The following is a 19,206-nucleotide window of genomic DNA, read 5'->3' on the forward strand; positions in this document are numbered from 1 at the left end:
CCGTCCCCTCAGTCATCCCCTACAGACCTCAATTTGTCGGCCAACCTGCCCATGTTTGCTGAGGAAATGTTCACTTAGTGCAGGAAATCTGAGGTTTCACTTCGCACGTTTGATTCCAGCGGTTGCCCAAACAACAAGTGGGGGTACGAGTCAGGTCAGGAAAACAAGGGTGGGAACTAAACCCAAAGGAGCCGTGAAACCTCACTTCACCTGTGTCAGATATTTATGACACTAGCTAAATCTTCTAAAGGCTCACTTAGGTAGCACTTAATTTTCTTATTTTTTGACATGCATGGCATCAGACATTTATAAGCCCAATTTGACAGAAATATTATAACAAATCATTAAAATATTTTTGTTCAACATTTGAATTTTAGCCAAAGAGCTTCTGATTAAATTATTTTCAAAATGTGGTTATGCTATTTTTGTTTGTACCATCTAATGTGCACAAGATACAGAGCAAAGAAAGCCCCAACCTGTGATTACAAAAAGGTAACAAAAAATATATATATTTATAATAAAGAAATTTGTTCATCAAAAGAAGTTTTCAGATGAGAATTTCATTTATCAAAGGAAACAGCTGTCCAAACCAAACTGGTCCATAACTTTAATCTTGTTTTTTTTTTTTTTTTTTGGGGGGGGGGGGGGGGGGGGGGGTTGTCATTCGGACTCGAATTTGTTGCTATTTTACTGATCATCATCCTTCTACATAACCCTAACGCAACTGAACTCAACGTCCCAAACTGACGGCTCAATGTTATGGTTTATCATTTTCTAGTCACAAAGGAGAATTAATAGTTCAATCAACCAAAGTTGTTGGTACATTTGGAAAGAGCACAGGGGTTATGCAGATAAATGTGGTGGGAAAAACTGAAAACATACTGACTTAAATTATCAATAATTCATCTGTGTTTTTGCTCTGGTTCTAGTTGCCCTCAGTGACACTAACATTCTGTTACTGTTCAAAAAATAATGTATTCTAGGTAGACAATTGTCTAATCCAAATCTGACCGTGGATTCTGGGTTGGTAGACTGCCATTTCCATCAACAGCTGTTGCATTTTTGAGAATGTTGTTGTTTTAAGTTGACAGGAAAAGAGACAAAAATTGTTTGGAATTCTGTTTAATCAAAGTGATTATGCTAACAGTTATCTTCTGCGGGCAAAATATTTCAATGTACGGTCATCACCTCTCACAGGATTATTATTCAGAATGTCTGGACTACCACTTTAAAAGAAAGTTTTATTCCTATTAAAACCAGCCTAAGTTTCAGAAGATAGGTATAAAACATAATTCATATCATAATAGTTCACAAGTAAGATCCATATCACAACAGAAAATTCATAACATTTTCCATGTCCAATTCTCCATCTTTTCATATCAATATTTCTACACTTAAAGAAAATGAGAGTGTCTACATATTATTAATAATAATAATAATTCATCACATTAAACAAAGTACAAATATGAAGTCACATCTGCCTCTTTGAAATCATACAGTGTACAGTAGCTACATCAACCTATTGGCAAGTCTTTCTGCTTTTGCATTTTCATTATCATCCTGCAGGGGCGGTAGTGAGCAGCATTCTCCTTACAGTTTCTTCTTAGCCAGCTGGGCCAGCTCCCTGGCTTTCTTTCTCTTCAGCTTCTTTTTGAGGAAGAGTAGGTTGATGTAGACAATTTGATCCAGCACAGTCGAGGCGCAGAGGAGTCCGCCATGCAGAGCGCCAGCAATCCCACAGCTGAACACATCTTGGCCTGAAAGAAAGAGAAAAACAAAAAGACGCTTTATTTTTCTGTTTTGCTTGTGTATAACAAAGCCTCATATAGCAGGAAACCATTCACCGATGAAGTCAGTTCACAGCAAAACTCCCTATACACACTGTCTATTTCAGTATGTTACAATTTAAAAAGAGGTTTCTCTGTCTGTGACAATTACTCAAAGGAGGAGGCTGTAACATTTTCCACACCTGAGATGTAGAGGTTCTTAACAGGAGTGCTGCTTCTGTTCCTGGCTACAGCCTCAGCATAGAAACGCTCCACGTTGTGCTCGGCAGAGTACATGGCTCCACGCTGAGCGCCCAGGTAGTGCATGTTGGTCAGCGGAGTTGCCACATCTTGGAAAACAAGCTGAAGAACAGTTTTTCCAAATTAATGTAAAAAAGATTATGTTGTTTCAAGTTACTTGAGCGTCCAATTACCCATAAGGAAAATGTTTCTATATGTACAAATTTTGACAGATTTTACCTTGTCTTTGACTTTAGGAAACACAGTGCAGGCCCAGTCAAAGAGGTTCTTTGCGAATCTCATTTTGTAGTTGTAGTAGTCATCACCTCTTTTGCGCACGGTAGTGTCCTTCCACTCTTCAAACCATTCATATTTGACCATGGTCAGTATTGTCATGCAAGACTTTCCTGAAAGCATAACAGACAGCACATGTTTGTTATTTTGAGTCAGATTTAAGAACAGAAAAAAGATTCCTGTCACCATTTTTGGTGTCAAAATCAGGAAAGAAGCAACTTTATTTACCTGGATGACGTATATTGGCTTCAGGATCTTTTGCAGATGGTACTGTGATGAACATCATCGGGATGTTATCAGGTGCTTCCTCTTTGCTCAATGCAAAAAAGTCCTCCATCCTACAAAATCGATAATAAAATTATTATTTTACTGACTTACTCAAGAGGGCTGCATAAAAATACAGGCCAAACTTTTCAGACTTTGTTGTAGACTTTGAGAGCCACGTCTCCTTTTCTTCCACTTTGCAATTATGCACTACTTTGTGTTAGTCTGTCACAGAGAAGATCCCATTAAAATACATCAAAGTTTGTGGTATGTGACAAAATTTTTAAAAAGTTCACGGGTGAAGGGTATAACGAGTTTCACACGGCAGCACTATGTGACCAAGTTTTCTAGTTTCTCTTAATGCAATAGCACCCTCTTGTGGCAAATATGTTCAAGTTCTATGCCTCATTTGATTTCTTCTACTCACGACTTATCCATGTTGTTGTCTTTGAAGAGCCAGAAATTTGTAGAGACAAGACCCAGGTCCTCCGCAGTTCCATCAAAGCCAGAAAAGATCAACATTGATCCTCTGCCATGTTTCATCATGCTCAGTCTTTCCTGAATATCTACAAAGTGGAACCTTTATAAACAACTTAGAATATCTTTGCAGCCCACCTTTACTTTGGGTTGAAGCAGTTCCTCGGCATACTGACCATGTCTGACACGAATCTCAGGTGGTAGGAGTTTCTGGAAAGTGGTAAAGACGCCACAGTTTGAAACCACTACAGGTGCGTGGACCTCGACTTCGTCCTGGCCTTTCTTCACCTTCACACCTAACAAACATACACCGAACGTAAAGTCTTGACCTTCAGCAAGCGGAAACAATCTGGTTTCACTTCTCACCATAGGCCGCTCCCTTCTCGTCAACCATGATCTGAGAGACAGGAGCTCTGACCAGGCAGCTCCCTCCATATTTCTGAATAGTTCTGATGATGTGGAAGGCGATCTCACTGGCTCCACCTTTTGGGTAGTAAGCACCTCGTTTGTAGTGATGGATCAGGAGGGCGTTGATCAGAATGCTGGATTCCTTTGGAGGCACACCTAAATGGGACACGAATAGCATTCTAGGAAGTAAATTTCAAGGACTAATGATTGATGTTCCCTTTTGATAAACTTTGAAGGCTGACTTTGAGACACACCATAGAAAAAGTAAGAAAAGATGACTTGGAGGTCTTTGTTTTTGGTCAGGGTGTCCACAAAGTCAGTCGCTGGTGTGCCAGATAGGCGAAAGACTGGAGAGAAGAGATCTGCAATGCCTGACTTCAGCAGAAGCAAAGAGACCCACTGAGGAATCAGCTTCATGGTTGCCAGGTAGTGGGTCTTCTTAGCTGAGAGCTGTTGCAACATGAAAGACATTTATTAGAGTCTGTAAAACACTAAATGTTAGATTGCTTTACCATAATCAATACCTTCATAATTTTGAAGAATTTCTCAATGGCCTCTGTCTCGTTTGGAAATTGCTCGATCAGGCGGGCTTTCATTTCATGTTTTCCAGTGAAAATCTTGTATTCCCGCCTCTCATCACCACTGCCGATTTGGACAGTGTCGACATGCGGCTGCAACTCCTGAAACTCCAGCTGACCCTCAGTGATCTGGTCAAACGCAATTCGAAGCAGACTGTTTTCATGGACTTGACCGATGTAATGAAGGCCTGAAGATGAAGAGTGACAGACAAGGTCTTCAACTATTTTTACTCGAGTGCCAACAAAGAACATTATATTTTCATAAACTGAATAAAAGAACAGCTGCAGGACAATTGTAAAGGACAGAGAGAAAAAAAATTATGCAAATGGAATTGAATCCTCATCCATTGTACATGAACAGAAAAAAATATTTTTTTTCTAAAGGAAGTTAGAAAAGTAGCAGTTTAAAAGTTTTATGACTTAGGAACACCTTAAAACAAACTTATTCTGGTGTTTAGCAAGTTATTATGTTGGGTATATTTGTGTATCAGAATGTCCTAGTCAAGGTCCAGATGTAAACTCAACTAAGAATCTATGGCAAGATTTGAAAACTGATGTTCACAGATGCTTTTTACAAAATATGATTAAGGTTGGGAGGATTTTTAATTTTGCATAGTAGAATGAGCGTAAAACATCAGTTTCTACATATACAAAGCACTTGTAGACTATCTCAAAGTATTGACAAACGGGAATTGAATACTAATGCTTTGCACTTTGCAAGTCTTGTGAGCTGAAAAGTTTTGAAAACCAGATTCTGTTTTTCGTTTAGTTTCACAAATCTGTGTTATTTGGTTTTGTCCTGTCCTGTCACCTGGAATCTTAGTGCATTTTACTAAGATTCCAGTAAAACACACTAATTGTAAATGTGGCTTTTGCACAGTGGCGCAGTTGGTAGAGTTGTTGCCTTGCAGCAAGAAGGTTCTGGGTTCGATTCCCAGCCCCAGTCTTTCTGCATGGGGTTTGCATGTTCTCCCTGTGCATGCGTGGGTTTTCTCTGGGTACTCTGGTTTCCTCCCAAAGTCCAAAAACATGACTGTCAGGTTAATTGGTCTGTCTAAATTGTCCCTAGGTGTGAGTGTGTGTGCATGGTTGTTTGTCCTGTGTGTCTCTGTGTTGCCCTGTGACAGACTGGCGACCTGTCCAGAGTGACCCCGCCTCTCACCCGAAACCGGAGATAGGCACCAGCAACCCCCCCGACCCCACTAGGAACAAGGGTGTAAAGAAAATGGATGGCTGGATGGGCTTTTAAGACATTTTGTATATGTTTAATTCTTCTTTTTATGACAGTTGGAGAGCACAGTGACCTGGCTTTCCTTTAATCGACAACCACAATCATACCTGAAGCTGTTTTGAAATTATATGGAAAGATTCCTTACCAACATCAAACTCAAAGCCCTTCTCTACGTAAGTGTGGCAGCAGCCTCCAGCCTGGTCATGCTGTTCCAGGACCAGAACCTTCTTTCCTGCTTTAGCAAGCGTGGCGGCGGCTGACAGTCCACCGATACCACTTCCGATTACAATCACATCCAGGTTCTGGGGCACCTTGTCGACACTGAAACCTGGACAGCAACACACAGGAATGCCTTTAGTTATCAGGTTTTGTTCCACTGTGTAATCTTACAAAAGTGTTGAGATTGACACATCAGTAGAAGTTACATAACTGTTTTTCAGAGCGCAGTCTGAAGGTTGGCTTTCAGGTCATAAATACTGAAGATGTGACAATGGCAGCATATGGGGTCCTGTTATCAAAATTTCCAATTTCCAACCTAATTTCGATCAAACACCCATAAATATGTAATCACACTTCTGTTAATTTAGATATGATTTCCTGTCTGATAAATGGTACGCTAAGAAAGTGTTTATACACATGCGTTGGTTCAAATCCATAGTGGTCATAGCATAAGTAAAACAGTTTCAGGAGAAATAAAAGGGAAAAAATAAAACTCAGAAAGTACTGGCTGAAAATAATACTTGTTCAATTGGAAATAAATTAAGCACCATGGATTTAATAACACTTCTGAAGAAGCCATATTGAGCAAATAAAAATATCCAAAGCTTGTTTGTCGAATTAAAAGTACTTTTGGGTTTGCAGTTGGTTTCAGAGGAAGAAAATCAGGCAGCTAGCACATAGCTGATAATTTGTTCAAAGAAATCAAGGTCAGACTTCCTATTTGAGGCTCCTGATTGGTTTGAAGGTAACTTGTTTGGTAAAACAGAGTTAAAATCACTTCTGAACAGTTTATGAGACTTCCTTTTCCAAAACAGGAGATCTCTTGAAGCTGTACTAACAAAGTTATTCAGTAAAAGGGTGCATAGTGGTGCAGTGAGCAGAACTGGGCCTGCATGGAGTTTACATGTTCTTCCCATTCACTTTGGCTTCCTCATACAATTAAAAAAACATGACTGTCTCTCTAAGTTCCCACATAGTATTTGCATTTTTTTCTATTGTGTACCCCTGGGATGAACGGGTGACCTGTCCAAGGTGCACATAGCATGTACAGTGGTTTATGGCCACTGTAGATGGGTACCAGCCCCCCTCGTGGTTCATAAAATAACATTTTACTTTACATAAGTAGGTCTATTACCAATAAATTTACTGAGAAATGTGTCGACATATTCACATCTGCATCAGCTTTACCTTGTTTGATGACTTTGTCTCTCTTCTTCTGGTCAAACTCACGGGGTGCGGGGGGTCTCACAGACTCCAGGGAGAACGGACTGGGCTTCCCGAATAAGTACCAGTAGGTGCCACCGGCCCATATAACCAACCAGACTACAAGAATCAGCAGCCACATTTTTGAATAAAATACGCTGACAGTGTCCTCAGCTGTTCTGCACAACAAATGGTTCAGAAGTCTCCTTTTTATTATGCTGCAGTCCAGAGCCAAAGGTCTGGGGACTGATACGAAACACTATCTGCGTTACAAAGAGCAGTAATGATAAAGCGAGGAAAGACCCACTTATTTATGATTACAAAGCATACGTAGACCTTCAATAATCACTGTAAAGACAACAATATAAAATAATGTTCACTCTGTTTTTCTGAATGTTTTTCATTAGATTGCCCTTCAGCTTGCCCACATTTTTGATAAAGTATTTGATGGATCACATGCAAACATTTCGACTTGTGTTCCCACCTTCTCTAAACTGGGCAGCAGCTCATATGTTTGCTTTTTTTTTTAACAAGCATATTTTTACATTCACATTTACCAGTACAAGAACTAAAGCTAATGTTTTCCAGTTTATTTGTTGGTTAAGCTAAATTTTCAAAGAATAACTGGACAATTCAAAGAGCATGGAGGAAATCAGAATTGATTAGATAAATCCTTGTGAAATTGCTTTTATCTGATAAGGCAATTAAGATAATTTCCCTCTGCAGATGTTTGCAGACTTTATACATGTCATTACAACAGCGCAGCTGATTAGATCAGTAGGTTTCAGAAACCAGATCATGTCACACATTGACTTTACCCTGAATAACTTGGCAATAAAAATGTCTTCTTTGAAAATTGAGAAAACACAATTCATAAGTAATCCTTTCATACCAGTAAGAGTGTCATTTCACTGTAGAGACAAAAGTATTAAAAAGTTTCTACATTTTGTCACGACTTAGATTTTAATTGATTGCACAAAACAAAGCAATGGATACTTTTCAGACACACAGAAAATAAATAGTTTGAGGACTGTGGTGAGGTTTTGTATTCAGTCCTGCTGGGTCTGTACTTTATAGAAACAATTTTGCTCAAATCACAGCTGCAGGTTTTTTGGGGCAATGTCGTTGCTTACTTTACACAACTAGAGACTGACATTTCTGCTAATAATTGTTTTATTTTATTCAAGTTTTATTTTTATTGTAATGTTTACGATATTCTAAACACTACCTGTATTACTCAACTTTCTGTTTCAGTTTATTTCATAAAGGTGTTGGAAATAAATTATCGTTTGTCATGATGTTGATGTTATAAAATTGTAGGTATTTATAATTATTAAAGTAAATATTCTATGAATTAACTTTATTCTATTCGTAGAATATTTAGTAGTGCATTATGCTGAATAAAGTTACAAACTTTCACTTAATCCAATTAACTGTTTAAACTAAACCTGTGTGATCTTGTATGCATTGAGCTTTGATCATCCTTCTAGTTATGGTCCTTAAAAGACAGACAAATTATTTCTTTTGCTACAAAGGAAAGAGAAGTTGAGTTTATTGGGCTCTGGCTGAAACTAATTGGATGAAGCGAGCAGATTGGAAGCTAATGAAGAGTGAAAAAAGGCTTAAAGACTTTGAAACAGGAAGCCACTCTGTGTAAACAGGCCGGCTTGACCAACCGCGCTGAACCAAAGAAAATCCTATTAAGGTTAAATTCAATTGGAGGCTCTGAAGGTTTTGCCCTGTTATGCACAGTAACGTGGGTTAGCAAACACTGACCAGTAAACATGTTTTCAATGCTGCTTTGTGTAAACTGAAAAGGTAAAAAGATCTGAACACCAATGATAAAAGCAGACAGAAGATATTTAAATCTATTTTTATTTATTTACAAATTAAACCCACTGTCATGCTGACAACTACAGTGCTGAAAGAAACGCTGATGCACACCTTCTGTTTCTTTCATTTAAATCAGAAAAAAAACACTACAAAGAAACCATCTCTGACAGAAATAGAACCTCTTCCTTGGATGATTGTGTGCTATGTTACAGTGCAGCCTCCTTTGTCTCCCTTGTAAGGGTTCTTGTCATCTGGAACTCCCTTAATCAGCGGATCGTTTGGCAAGAGTCCTTCAACGTAAGCAATTGTGTCAGCACAACTTGCACTCACCTGTCGAGGAGGAAATATGAGACACTCTGTGAACATGTTGCCAAAAACAACTTAACATGAAACTGTTTGATTTTTTTTAGGATTGATAGAGCGAGCTTTAGCAGCTACATGAGAGCAAAGTTGTTAGAATTAGATACTTACTACTGTTCTCGGTGTGCTCACTTCCTTTTTCAATTGGTCCAGTTCCATTTTCAAGATTTCCTTATCTGACATATCCCGAGCCATCCTGGCTGTGGAGAGAGAACAAAGTCCTGGCTTCAAAAGGTGTCAAGGATAATAGCGACTCCCTAAATGGTTTTCTTTAGTGATGTCTGTAGATTCATCCAGGTAGCCTTTCATCTTTCACTTCCTAAATCAAAAAAAGCAACAAAATGAATGTTTCTTGAGTGTTTACCTGTCGAATGGCCGGATCCCCAACGTTCAGAGAAATGTTTTGGCTCCTAAGAGCTCCTTGACTGTTTGCCTTCCTGCCGTCTGGCTGCCTCTCTCCACTAACTGAGCTGTGCTGTCCCACTGCTCCTCATTTACAGCTGATCCCCGTCACCGGCTTTCGTTTGAGGTCGCCACCAGATTGGAGGACCTGATGTCACCAATCCCCTGTGATGAGATTAAACAATCAAGGAACTTAACTCCTGAAACAGGAAGAGCACCCTCACCGGCTACATGCAGAAAGTGAGAATATGACATTTAAAAAGTGAATTTGCAGCATCATCTGTACTTAAGTTGTCATAGAGGAATACCTAGCAGAGTGCTTTTCAATCTATCTTCTAACAATAAAGACTGAAAAAATTACAAATCTACCAAGAAATGGATGCTCATCTCTTTTACAAAGTAGAATGAGATAATTTTTTGTTCTCGGAATCTCCAAACTTGACAGAGGTAGACTCAGAAAAGGTTGCAGGTGTAATTGCAGTGGAAGATGGTTATAAAGAGTATCTAATCATCCTGGATGGATGGATGGATGGATGGATGGATGGATGGATGGATGGATGGATGGATGGATGGATGGATGGATGGATGGATGGATGGATGGATGGATGGATGGATGGATGGTCTCTTAATGTTTTGAAGTTACTTTAACAAACAAGAGAATAAATCAACCAAGATGTCAAGATCAGTGTGAGTTTTCTCGTTTAGCTTCTTACTGAAGTAAGATTCTATTTAGAAACTTACTGTATTAAGTGAGGATTTGATATAACAGATGAAAATATTGATTACTTTGCACATTTACTACCTTCTGTTTTATGCACATCTTCAGAAAAGCGTAAGTCCTATATATAAACATGAAATGGGTTTTATTGTTGTTCTTTTTTATTCACAGCACTCTCTTGCCATCACCTCCTTATGACATTTGATGTGGGATACATGACAAGCCAGTGATCAGCTGCTCAGCCTTCCGCAGGACTCACACTAAGCCATTTCCAGGATCTGGGTTAGTACTCAGGATTAACCCCACACACGTCACATGGATTACCGGGTTGGAGATGCTTCTTATGAATGTGGGCAGAGTCACTGTGCACCAAGTGGGCTCTTTTGGATAAAGGGAAACAGCAACTTTCAAAAAGAAACCTTTCTTTGTTATTGTATTGATGTAGTTATTAAACAAATATACATGATTATTTTGAACATTTGTTTCACCGTGTCTATATATACATGGAGATATTTATTTATTTATTTATTTATTTATTTATTTATTTATTTATTTATTTATTTATTTATCACATTACAGAATTTTCCTGGACTTACAGAGTCCTGGATTTATTAATGTTTGCTAAGGTATTTATTTGATACAATGAATCTTTCAAATGAATTTTAAATTCTTTATAATTATCAATTTATTGATTGATTTATCAAACTAGATTTTTTTTTCAATTCAGTTCGTAAGTATCTTATGTCAGTAACTATAACCTGTTGTAAAAAACGTAATAATTAAATGTGTCCTCTAGATGGCGGACAAGGTCTCTTTTTACAATATATATCTAAACATGAAGACAGTCTTAGCCAATCAGAACGCTTTACCTGGGAACTTGACCGCTTCTTCAAAATAAAAGCCTTCCTGTATCCCTTTGAACGGCAGCTGGCTCACTGGCAACAACGTGGGACAGCCACATTCTTTTAATTTGACACGTAAAAGGTGTTTATTGGTCGGAAGTTCAAGTATCTGGTAGGTTGACTGGCGGATGGGATACATGAGCTGGAGCTATGGCAGGTCCAAGTAGGAAGCAGATGTTAAGGTTTCTCGGCCAACTTGGGGCGTTTATTCTGACCCGGTTCGGATTCTGGAACTGCTTCAGCATGCTGATGCTGTTCGCTGAAAGAGCGGACTCAAAGAGGTAAAAGTAGCGTGTAGTTTGACGCAGAGCTTTCAGCTAACCTTAGCTGAGCGAGCTAACGGCAGTTCAAGGCAACTTCTGTGAAAAAAGCAACTTAATGACTGTTCATAAATACCTGGAGCTAATCCAGGTTGATAGATATTAGAAGAGAGAAAAACATTCAGTGCACGAATTTATGTCTCTTTTCCGTTGTTTGTGGCACACCAAGTATCTGAATGAGCTGTATTTTACTTGCACAATTGAAAAGCTGACTTTAAATGTTCCTTTAAGTTCAAATAGCAGTTTATATTTAACTTAATAATCTTTAAAATTTAGCCCAACAGATCCTTGGACAACTTCCCACCCCAACTGACTGTGCTTTCATTTCTCTGTGGTTGGGCTCCTGAAACCTCACACATCCACACCCCTCCAACTTCTCCTGTAATTATATGCTATACGAAAGCAATAATAGAGGCCATGTTCGTACTAAGCAGAGTTTTAACTTTATACTCTTACACTTTTTAAAATCTGCTTGAGTAAATTACATTAGGTTATCAGGTGTCAGGTTATCAAATGCTCAGTACAGTTTCGTTATAGCTTTCTTCAGTTTAGTCTTAAAAGTTTTTTGCAAGTATGTATTAATAAATTAGAGTATGATTGGGTGGGAAAAAAATCGAATTTATTTTAAAAAAAATTAGCTTCCTTTATTATAGAGTCCTTATACATAGTGAAAAATATATATACTTGCTGTATAGACAACTCCAAATGGAGTTGGTCAGAAAATTATCGTTAGTTTATTTTATAACTACAAGAAAAGGGGGACTTTTAATGTCTAAATGCTGCTCTACTTCCAAAACATTCTTAGAATAATTGGTAATATTCCGAATTTCATTAATTTGGAAAAAGACATAAAGCACACAAGGCAGTATTACATTCTGGAAAAAACAACTACTGCCCCTCTGTAGTAACCCCTTTAACTTGAAAGCTAATTAGCAGTTCCAACCCTGGGTAGCCTTTTAAAAAGTTAAAGATACAGCTATATGAACTCACATTATATAATAATGCAAGATATAGTAAGTCACAAAGCAACTGAATAAACAGCATAACTTAGATGCTGTTTATTAAGTCTCCTGATTCTCTTTCCTCTCCAGAAAACCGGACATCCATGTACCATACCTGTATATTGACATGGGAGTAGCCGTCCTCTGCGCTAGTTTCATGTCATTTGGAGTGAAGAGGAGGTGGTTTGCTGTGGCTGCCGCCATGCAGCTGGCCATCAGCACGTATGCATCCTACATCGGAGAGCAGGTGCATTATGGGGACTGGCTTAAGGTGAGTGAAGCTCCTTGATTTACAGCGTTGAGTCAACTTCATCCACATAGCAAGTGAAAAAGTGCAACATGCTTTACATAGAAAACGAGTATTAAAAAAAAAGAGACAAGATTAAAACCATTAAAGAAATTATAAGAACAGAATACATAAAACATCGTACAGCCTCAAATGATGTAAAAGAACAGTAGAGCTGAATAGCAGCATAAAAATGGTATAAATATATTTGTAGTGAGTTACACTTTCTGTTTTGATCATATTCATCTAACAGATCTGTGATCTGGGAAGGACTCATTAGAAAGTGAGCCAAGCTTTGTGGAGGATCAATATGGAAAGAAGATCTGAATTTGTAAAAGTAGTTTAAGTCAAAGCGCTTTTTATTTTGGTCAGTCATCTTTTCCATTCATCCACACATGCGTCTGGTCATTGATACTTCTGTTCAGCCATTGATTAAGCAGGCAATCTATCCATCAGTATGTCCATTTATCCTTTGTCCATACGTCTAACCTTTCATCAGTCTAACGATCCCATCATGCAGGTTCTATATTTAATCTTGAGCTCATAAATTGACTGCATACTCTTGAGTTTTGAAAACTGTTAAATATCTTCTTGCAGAACGTGTAGGAACATTTCTATATTCAACACCGATCCTTGTTGTCCTGCAGGTCCGGATGTACTCCAGGGCGCTAGCCATCATCGGAGGCTTCCTGGTCCTGGCCAGCGGAGCGGGGGAAGTCTACAGGCAGAAGGCCCGCAGCAGATCGATGCAGTCCACTGGGCAGGTCTTTCTGGGAATCTATCTCATCTGCATGGTGAGGCTCTGATTGAAAGAAGAATATGCTCCATGGCTTTTTTTTTAAATTCATTTATTTTTCTGTTACCTTACTTGCACTTCCACGTTTTCTCCACTAGGTGTACTCGCTGCGGCACAGTAACGAGGACAGACAGGCCTACCTGAACCACATTGCAGGGGGTGAGCTCACTCTGATGCTGATAGAGGTGCTGTTTGGCGTTCTAGCTCTGGCCTTCCTCACCGGGTACTACATCCGGATGGCCGCTCAGATCCTGACCACCATCCTTCCCCTGGTCATCCTGCTCATCGACGGAAACCTCGGATACTGGCACAACAACCGCAAGGTGGAGTTCTGGAACCAGATGAAGCTGATCGGCCACAACGTGGGGATTTTCGGCGCCGTCCTCATCCTGGCCACCGACGGGTAGAACTCTCTGGCTTTTAAAGACAGTTTTTTTACAAACGGGAGCGTCTGTGCAGAATGAGATTGTTGTGGCTGGATTGTGCCGGAAGCCGCTGCCCGCCTCAGGATTTAAAGCGCCCAGCTCGGGAGAGCTCAGACGGTTCATCATTAGCTACCAGATGGCAGCTTTCCTTCTACAAGAAAAACACGTTTCCTTTTTACTTTTTAAATAGCAAATGGTTTTATTTATTTGGTTTCTTGTTTACACTTTGTTATGCTCTGAAACTTTACAACATGAGTGAGTATTATGCATTTGCAGGGAGCTTTTACTTCCCTGGGAAACCCTGAATATCACAATTCATGTTTTAAAATTTTCAAGTAAATGAAAACTGTTCTATAATGGTATGTTGCTTTTAAGATGTACAAAAATGTTTGGTTTTTTTTTCAATAAATTTAAAGTACCCAAGAATGTCAACTGACAAAATACTGTGCACATCATTTATATGTAGCGATAATATTATCAGCTACTTTACCGTGTCGGACAGATTAACTGCAACCAAAAACTACAAGCATTTGTTACAAAAATGCACCAGATTGTCTTTGTTGTTCGATCTGTCAGATGAAATTTTTCTTTTCTTTTCAAGGTCATAAGGCATAAAAGGAGACAATTTTGTAGCCTTTTTAATAAAAGCTGTTGGCTTTGAGTCCAATAGAAACTGAAGGATGAAAACGTTTCTCCTTGTGTTGCAATTATGCAATATTCTAGATGTAGCGCACAGAATATTGCGTAATTACAGCAACAAAAACCAAAGAGACTGCTACAGATTTAAGGTATGGCGTCAGCTGGATTTATTCCAAAACTGCATGAAACACAAGATGAAATTTATTCGCTACTTGGACGACTTCTGGAAGTAAGTGGTTGTGTTGGACTTTTTTAGAGTGGTATTGGAGCAAACTTTTAGTGATTCTTTTTTTTTATTCATTAAAAAATGGAAAACTTGATTTCCTTCCATTCCACAGTAAAAACACGACTTTGGATTAGTCTAGCCAATAAAAAGCCCAGTGGAATATGTTTTACATTTATGCTGATGACATGATTCAATATGAAAAACATTTAAGTTTCAATATTTTTGCAAGCAATTGTGGAAAGCCTTTCACTAAAACTAGTCAAAGGACAGAAAATAATGACAAAGTTTTGGATTGTTTTCCACTAACAAAAAAAAAACACTTGGTGTTTCTCCAGTGGCTGCTTCATGTAGCGTCCAGCAGTAGGCCGTCTGTGTGTGTCGGAGCTCCATCCTTTAACCAGTCACTTGTCTGAAGACTCTGCATCACTTGCAGCTTGTTTGTTCTTGCGGTTGCGCTCAGCTTTGACCAGCGCACCGATCACCGCCAGCATCACGGTGATGGTGATGACCAGCACTGACGCCGTCTCCGCCATGCACAGCTGGCTGTCCATGGACGCGAGGGGGCTCCCGGCCTGCTGAGGAGGGGCGTGGCAAAGGATGGCCTTGTAGTCCTCCACATGCAGGTGTCGCACGAACTGGATCTTACCAAAGACGCGCTGCAGGTCGCAGTCGCAGGTCCAGGGGTTGAGAGACATCTGCAGGTGGGTGCTGACGGTCTGCAGCTTCAGGAAGGTCTTGAACTTGATGTGCTGCAGCCGATTGCTGCGGAGGCCCAGCAGGGTCAGACCGCGGAGAGGGGCCAGAGCTTCGGCCTCGATCGCCGAGATGTTGTTGTGGCCGAGCAGGAGAACCTCCAGGCTCTGCTGGCGGCTCAGCAGCCCGTCTTTGAGCATGTTCAGCCTGTTTCCCTCCAAGTGCAGGAGGCGCAGTCGAGAGAGGCTGTGGAAAGCCCTGGCGTCTATCGTTCGGATGCGGTTGTAGCTCAGGTCGAGCTTCCTCAGGTTGTCGCAGTTTCTCAGGGAGGAGGAGTCGACGTGCTGCATCAGGTTGTGGTCCAGCCGCAGCTCCTGGAGGGAGGTCAGATGGAGAGTGAAGTCCTGAGGCAGCCAGCGCAGTCGGTTGAAGCTCAGGTCCAGCTTCTCCAGAAACTGCAGGGATGAAAGGGACTGAAACACAGACAGCCAGTAAGAAAGGGTCACTCTGAACTGGTAAGCACATTTTTCTTATTTTGTTTGTTAAGCACAAATAAATTCAGAGTACAAAGATTCAGAGTACAAGTCCATCATAGGAATTACATTCAAAAATTGAAACAGTTTTTAAACTAAAATGTAACGTCCTGGCCTAACGATTGTGGGTGAGTGCTGTATCTAACCTTAATAAAGGAAGGCGGCAGAAAAGACTGTACAAGAAACAGGGTTGCTAACACCAACTGGAATCTTTAACATGTGATGTTCTGTATGATAGCAATACAAAAACAAGCTAGTTGAAGTTGGCAATAGTGACACCCTATAAACCAAAGAATCCTGGCCAAGAACTGAGTGCATTTACTGTACAGTACAGGTACATACTATTCAATAAACTTGAAGCTTTGATTTTTTTTCTTGATCTCATGCAATAGTCAATTTTGATGTGAAACTTTTTTTTTTTTTTACATTTTCATTTTCCCATCCACTCCGAGTCTGATGAATCTAAATAACATAATATAGTTTCACAATTTTGAAATAAGTGGAATAATTTAATCTTTCAATTGTGTTTTATGCTAATAAGATGTGTTAAATGTTGCAGATTAGAATGGAAACAATTAACTATGGAAAAAGTGAAGAAAAGCAGAATAGTTATGAAGACAAATAGCTCAATATTCCCATAACATTTTAAATAATTCAGTCTGGGAAACAATATATTTGGAGAACTTTCTTCCCTTCCCATTAAAAACGGGTACATGATCATTTTAATGTGTTACATACTTGTCTTATTTATAAAAATGAAAGCTGAACAAAATAAATAAAGCAGACCATTATAAAGATATTTTAGCAAAGATCCTCTAGTTTCTTTACAGACAAGAACGTTGTTACTTTTCTGTGTTGCTCAGTTTTATTCAACGTGAAAAAACAAAAAAAAACATTTAGGTATTTGGATATTGTTTGGCAAATATTTAACACAATTACATACAAAGCCCCAGTTTGAATTTGCATTCACTCATCGACAATTCATCAACCAGGGTGACATATAAACCTTTCCAGGGTGGATTAATAACACATGTAACTTAAATAATTTTGAAAACCACTGTTAGATGCAGAAGTTTGGAACGTCCAACAAATGTTTCTAATTCATAATTAGTCAAATATATTTTTACTCCAAGTGTAAGGAATCTCTCTAAAATGACCGTTTCACTTTCTGAAAGAATACTGTTTCACTTTTACGCAAAACAAAAAATGTAAACTGTAATTTAGAAACACACGTGTACTCTACACGTGTTTCAAACCCATAAAAAAAAAAGATGAAGAAGAAGAGGGGGAGGAAGCTTTCCCATACCTGTGGATGCACAGCATGTATGCTGTTGTTGGACATCAGTAGAAACTTCAGCGACCACAGTCCCACGAACGAATCACTGCGCACCTCTCTCACCCTGTTCCCGCTGAGATCCAGTAGCCAAGTGCCGCGGGAGACACCGGGGGGGACCTGCTCCAAGCCCTGAGACCTGCAGTCCACCAGGTCAGAGGACTCGTAGCAAAGGCAGGGGCTTGGACACTGCCTGAAGCCCGACATGATGCTCGGAAGCGGCAGCAGAAGCAGCAGAAGCAGGGGAATCAAGCAGAGCATCTTTGTGCGCTCCAAGTTAAGACTCTCCTGCCGAAAGCCATGGCTGACCCTCCTGCGCTCGCACACAGCGACACATCGGAAACACTGCGAATATGTTTTGCAAACTGCATAGAAATGTGTCATTTCAGCAGACTCCCGAGGCACACGCATGGAATATTCCCGATTAGACGGGATTATGGGCTTAAACTGATGATCACATAACCAAATCTGGGGAGAGAACCTGCAGTCCGTTTTGAACCCTTTCCCAAATGAAGGATTTACATCTGCTTCTCTATATGGATACATCAAGCGCAGTTGCATGATAGCAGTCGGTTTATCCTGTTTAGTTCTATATTACATAACAACGAACGGATTATCTATAGACCATCTATGCAGACAGACCGGACTGAATCTGAGCGCCTTTTGTAAATTCCTAACAGTACAGACACAGGCAGATTTCAACATTACATCACCCAGAAGTTACTTTATTGCAGTATTTTAGTCCGAATGTTACTTTTGATAATTATGGCGTACAGTTGAGGAAACTTAAAATGTTACTTTTCAGAATCACACTAGGCTACATCCAGAAACGCATTTATATTTGCGGTACCAAAATAAGCATCGCTTACTTGTTCGGGGCTCCTTATGCTTGAAGTGCTGCATCAACACGGAGATGATCAGCTTGTGGCTCTGACTCTCTGACTCTCTCTCTCTCTCTCTCTCGAGTTGGATCTGGTGTCTCTCATCTTCCTCTCCACAATACTCCATACATTTTCTGTGAGGTTTAGATCAGTCCAGTTTGCTGACGAATCAATTCCCAGCAATATCCTGATTATTATTCAGCGCTGGTACTTTTGGCTGGATTGGGCCTTGAGTACTGCGGCAGAGACAGCTGCTCTGACAAAACACAGAGGAGCAACAGCAGCAGATGACATGTCCCCAAATCGTCAGACTTTGGGGACTTGGATTCTGTAGCTCTCCAAATCTTCCTCCAGAATTTGGGACCTGGATTTCAAACCGACATGCAAGATTCACTTTTTTTTTAATCTCAAAATAGAACTTTGAAAGACTGAACAAACCGGTTCTTTTGGATCAGTTCAGTCAGCTACTTTAGCAGTTACCCTTTAGTGGCTTACACCATTATCAGTATTACCAATGATTACATAGGCCATCATGTTCTGTATTAAAAACCCTCAATGATCTTCTCTTAGCATTCTAATTTTCAGGTCAACAGAATTTTGGGTTCATTAGCCTAAAAGCTATAATCATCAGAACTAACACACTACATATATATTTTTGAACTGAATTAAGACTTTTCTAAATAAAATGTCAATATTTGTATTGACATGTACCTCTATCATTTCAAGTATTTTCTGTTCAAGTTTTTAACCGTCATATCTAAATATTAAAAGCAACAGGTTGCAAGAAATATATTCGTGCAACAAGCAAATGTATCCAACTAACAGTATTCTATCACACAATAAAAAAATAGAAAAGGCTTTTTTACACAACTTCAGCTGGATTATTAAACTTACCATCATTTTCTCTTAAATGCCAACCCCAGAATTCACCTATAGAATCACCACAGGCTGATAAAATGCGAGTAATTTTGGTTGAGTCCTTTAAAACTGCAAGTTACATATTAAAGACATAACCTGAGCATCTGTGGAATAGTGAATCATGGTGCTTATAAACATGTTCACCTACAATTTCGGTCTGTATTCATTTCCTCTTAACCCTAATCCATATCTCACAGGTTCTTCCATAATCTGAATCAATACCTGTCAACACATAACTCCCCCCACCCCCACAATCTTTA

At 39.5% G+C, this 19,206-nt stretch overlaps 4 protein-coding genes across 6 annotated transcripts; 1 reads left to right on the forward strand and 3 right to left on the reverse strand.

The window, feature by feature from the left end:
* Positions 1-1,117: 1,117 nt before the first annotated feature.
* On the reverse strand, positions 1,118-8,452 carry LOC103481656 (inactive all-trans-retinol 13,14-reductase). The gene is made up of 11 exons (XM_008437282.3): positions 6,666-8,452; positions 5,404-5,586; positions 3,974-4,215; positions 3,704-3,899; positions 3,408-3,605; positions 3,218-3,337; positions 2,992-3,130; positions 2,529-2,638; positions 2,247-2,413; positions 1,970-2,129; positions 1,118-1,757 (listed from the first exon to the last, which is right to left on the reverse strand). The coding sequence occupies exons 1-11, from the start codon at positions 6,820-6,822 to the stop codon at positions 1,591-1,593; spliced, it is 1,839 nt and encodes a 612-aa protein (XP_008435504.1). The 5' UTR covers positions 6,823-8,452; the 3' UTR covers positions 1,118-1,590.
* An 85-nt stretch (positions 8,453-8,537) lies between these two features.
* On the reverse strand, positions 8,538-9,375 carry gngt2b (guanine nucleotide binding protein (G protein), gamma transducing activity polypeptide 2b). Its single transcript, XM_008437283.3, has 3 exons — positions 9,238-9,375; positions 8,985-9,073; positions 8,538-8,843 (listed from the first exon to the last, which is right to left on the reverse strand). The coding sequence occupies exons 2-3, from the start codon at positions 9,066-9,068 to the stop codon at positions 8,715-8,717; spliced, it is 213 nt and encodes a 70-aa protein (XP_008435505.1). The 5' UTR covers positions 9,069-9,073; positions 9,238-9,375; the 3' UTR covers positions 8,538-8,714.
* Positions 9,376-10,956: 1,581 nt separating this feature from the next.
* tmem101 (transmembrane protein 101) lies at positions 10,957-14,155 on the forward strand. The gene is made up of 4 exons (XM_008437285.3): positions 10,957-11,176; positions 12,307-12,487; positions 13,150-13,296; positions 13,397-14,155. Exons 1-4 carry the CDS (start codon positions 11,046-11,048, stop codon positions 13,703-13,705), a joined length of 768 nt encoding a protein of 255 aa, XP_008435507.1. The 5' UTR covers positions 10,957-11,045; the 3' UTR covers positions 13,706-14,155.
* A 490-nt stretch (positions 14,156-14,645) lies between these two features.
* Positions 14,646-19,160, reverse strand: LOC103481658 (uncharacterized). Of its 3 annotated transcripts, none has more exons than XM_081600761.1 (3): positions 18,017-19,160; positions 17,121-17,512; positions 14,646-15,754 (listed from the first exon to the last, which is right to left on the reverse strand). In XM_081600761.1, exons 1-3 carry the CDS (start codon positions 18,153-18,155, stop codon positions 14,990-14,992), a joined length of 1,296 nt encoding a protein of 431 aa, XP_081456887.1. In that variant the 5' UTR covers positions 18,156-19,160; the 3' UTR covers positions 14,646-14,989. The 3 variants fall into 3 exon arrangements, with proteins under 3 accessions (XP_081456887.1, XP_017166465.1, XP_008435506.2); XM_017310976.2 differs by having other exon boundaries at positions 17,121-17,460; positions 18,017-18,098; XM_008437284.3 differs by having other exon boundaries at positions 17,121-18,105.
* Positions 19,161-19,206: the final 46 nt, after the last annotated feature.

This window comes from Poecilia reticulata, chromosome 19 (genome assembly GCF_904066995.2).
Source record: "Poecilia reticulata chromosome 19, P_reticulata-male-v2, whole genome shotgun sequence".
Taxonomy (NCBI): domain Eukaryota; kingdom Metazoa; phylum Chordata; class Actinopteri; order Cyprinodontiformes; family Poeciliidae; genus Poecilia; species Poecilia reticulata.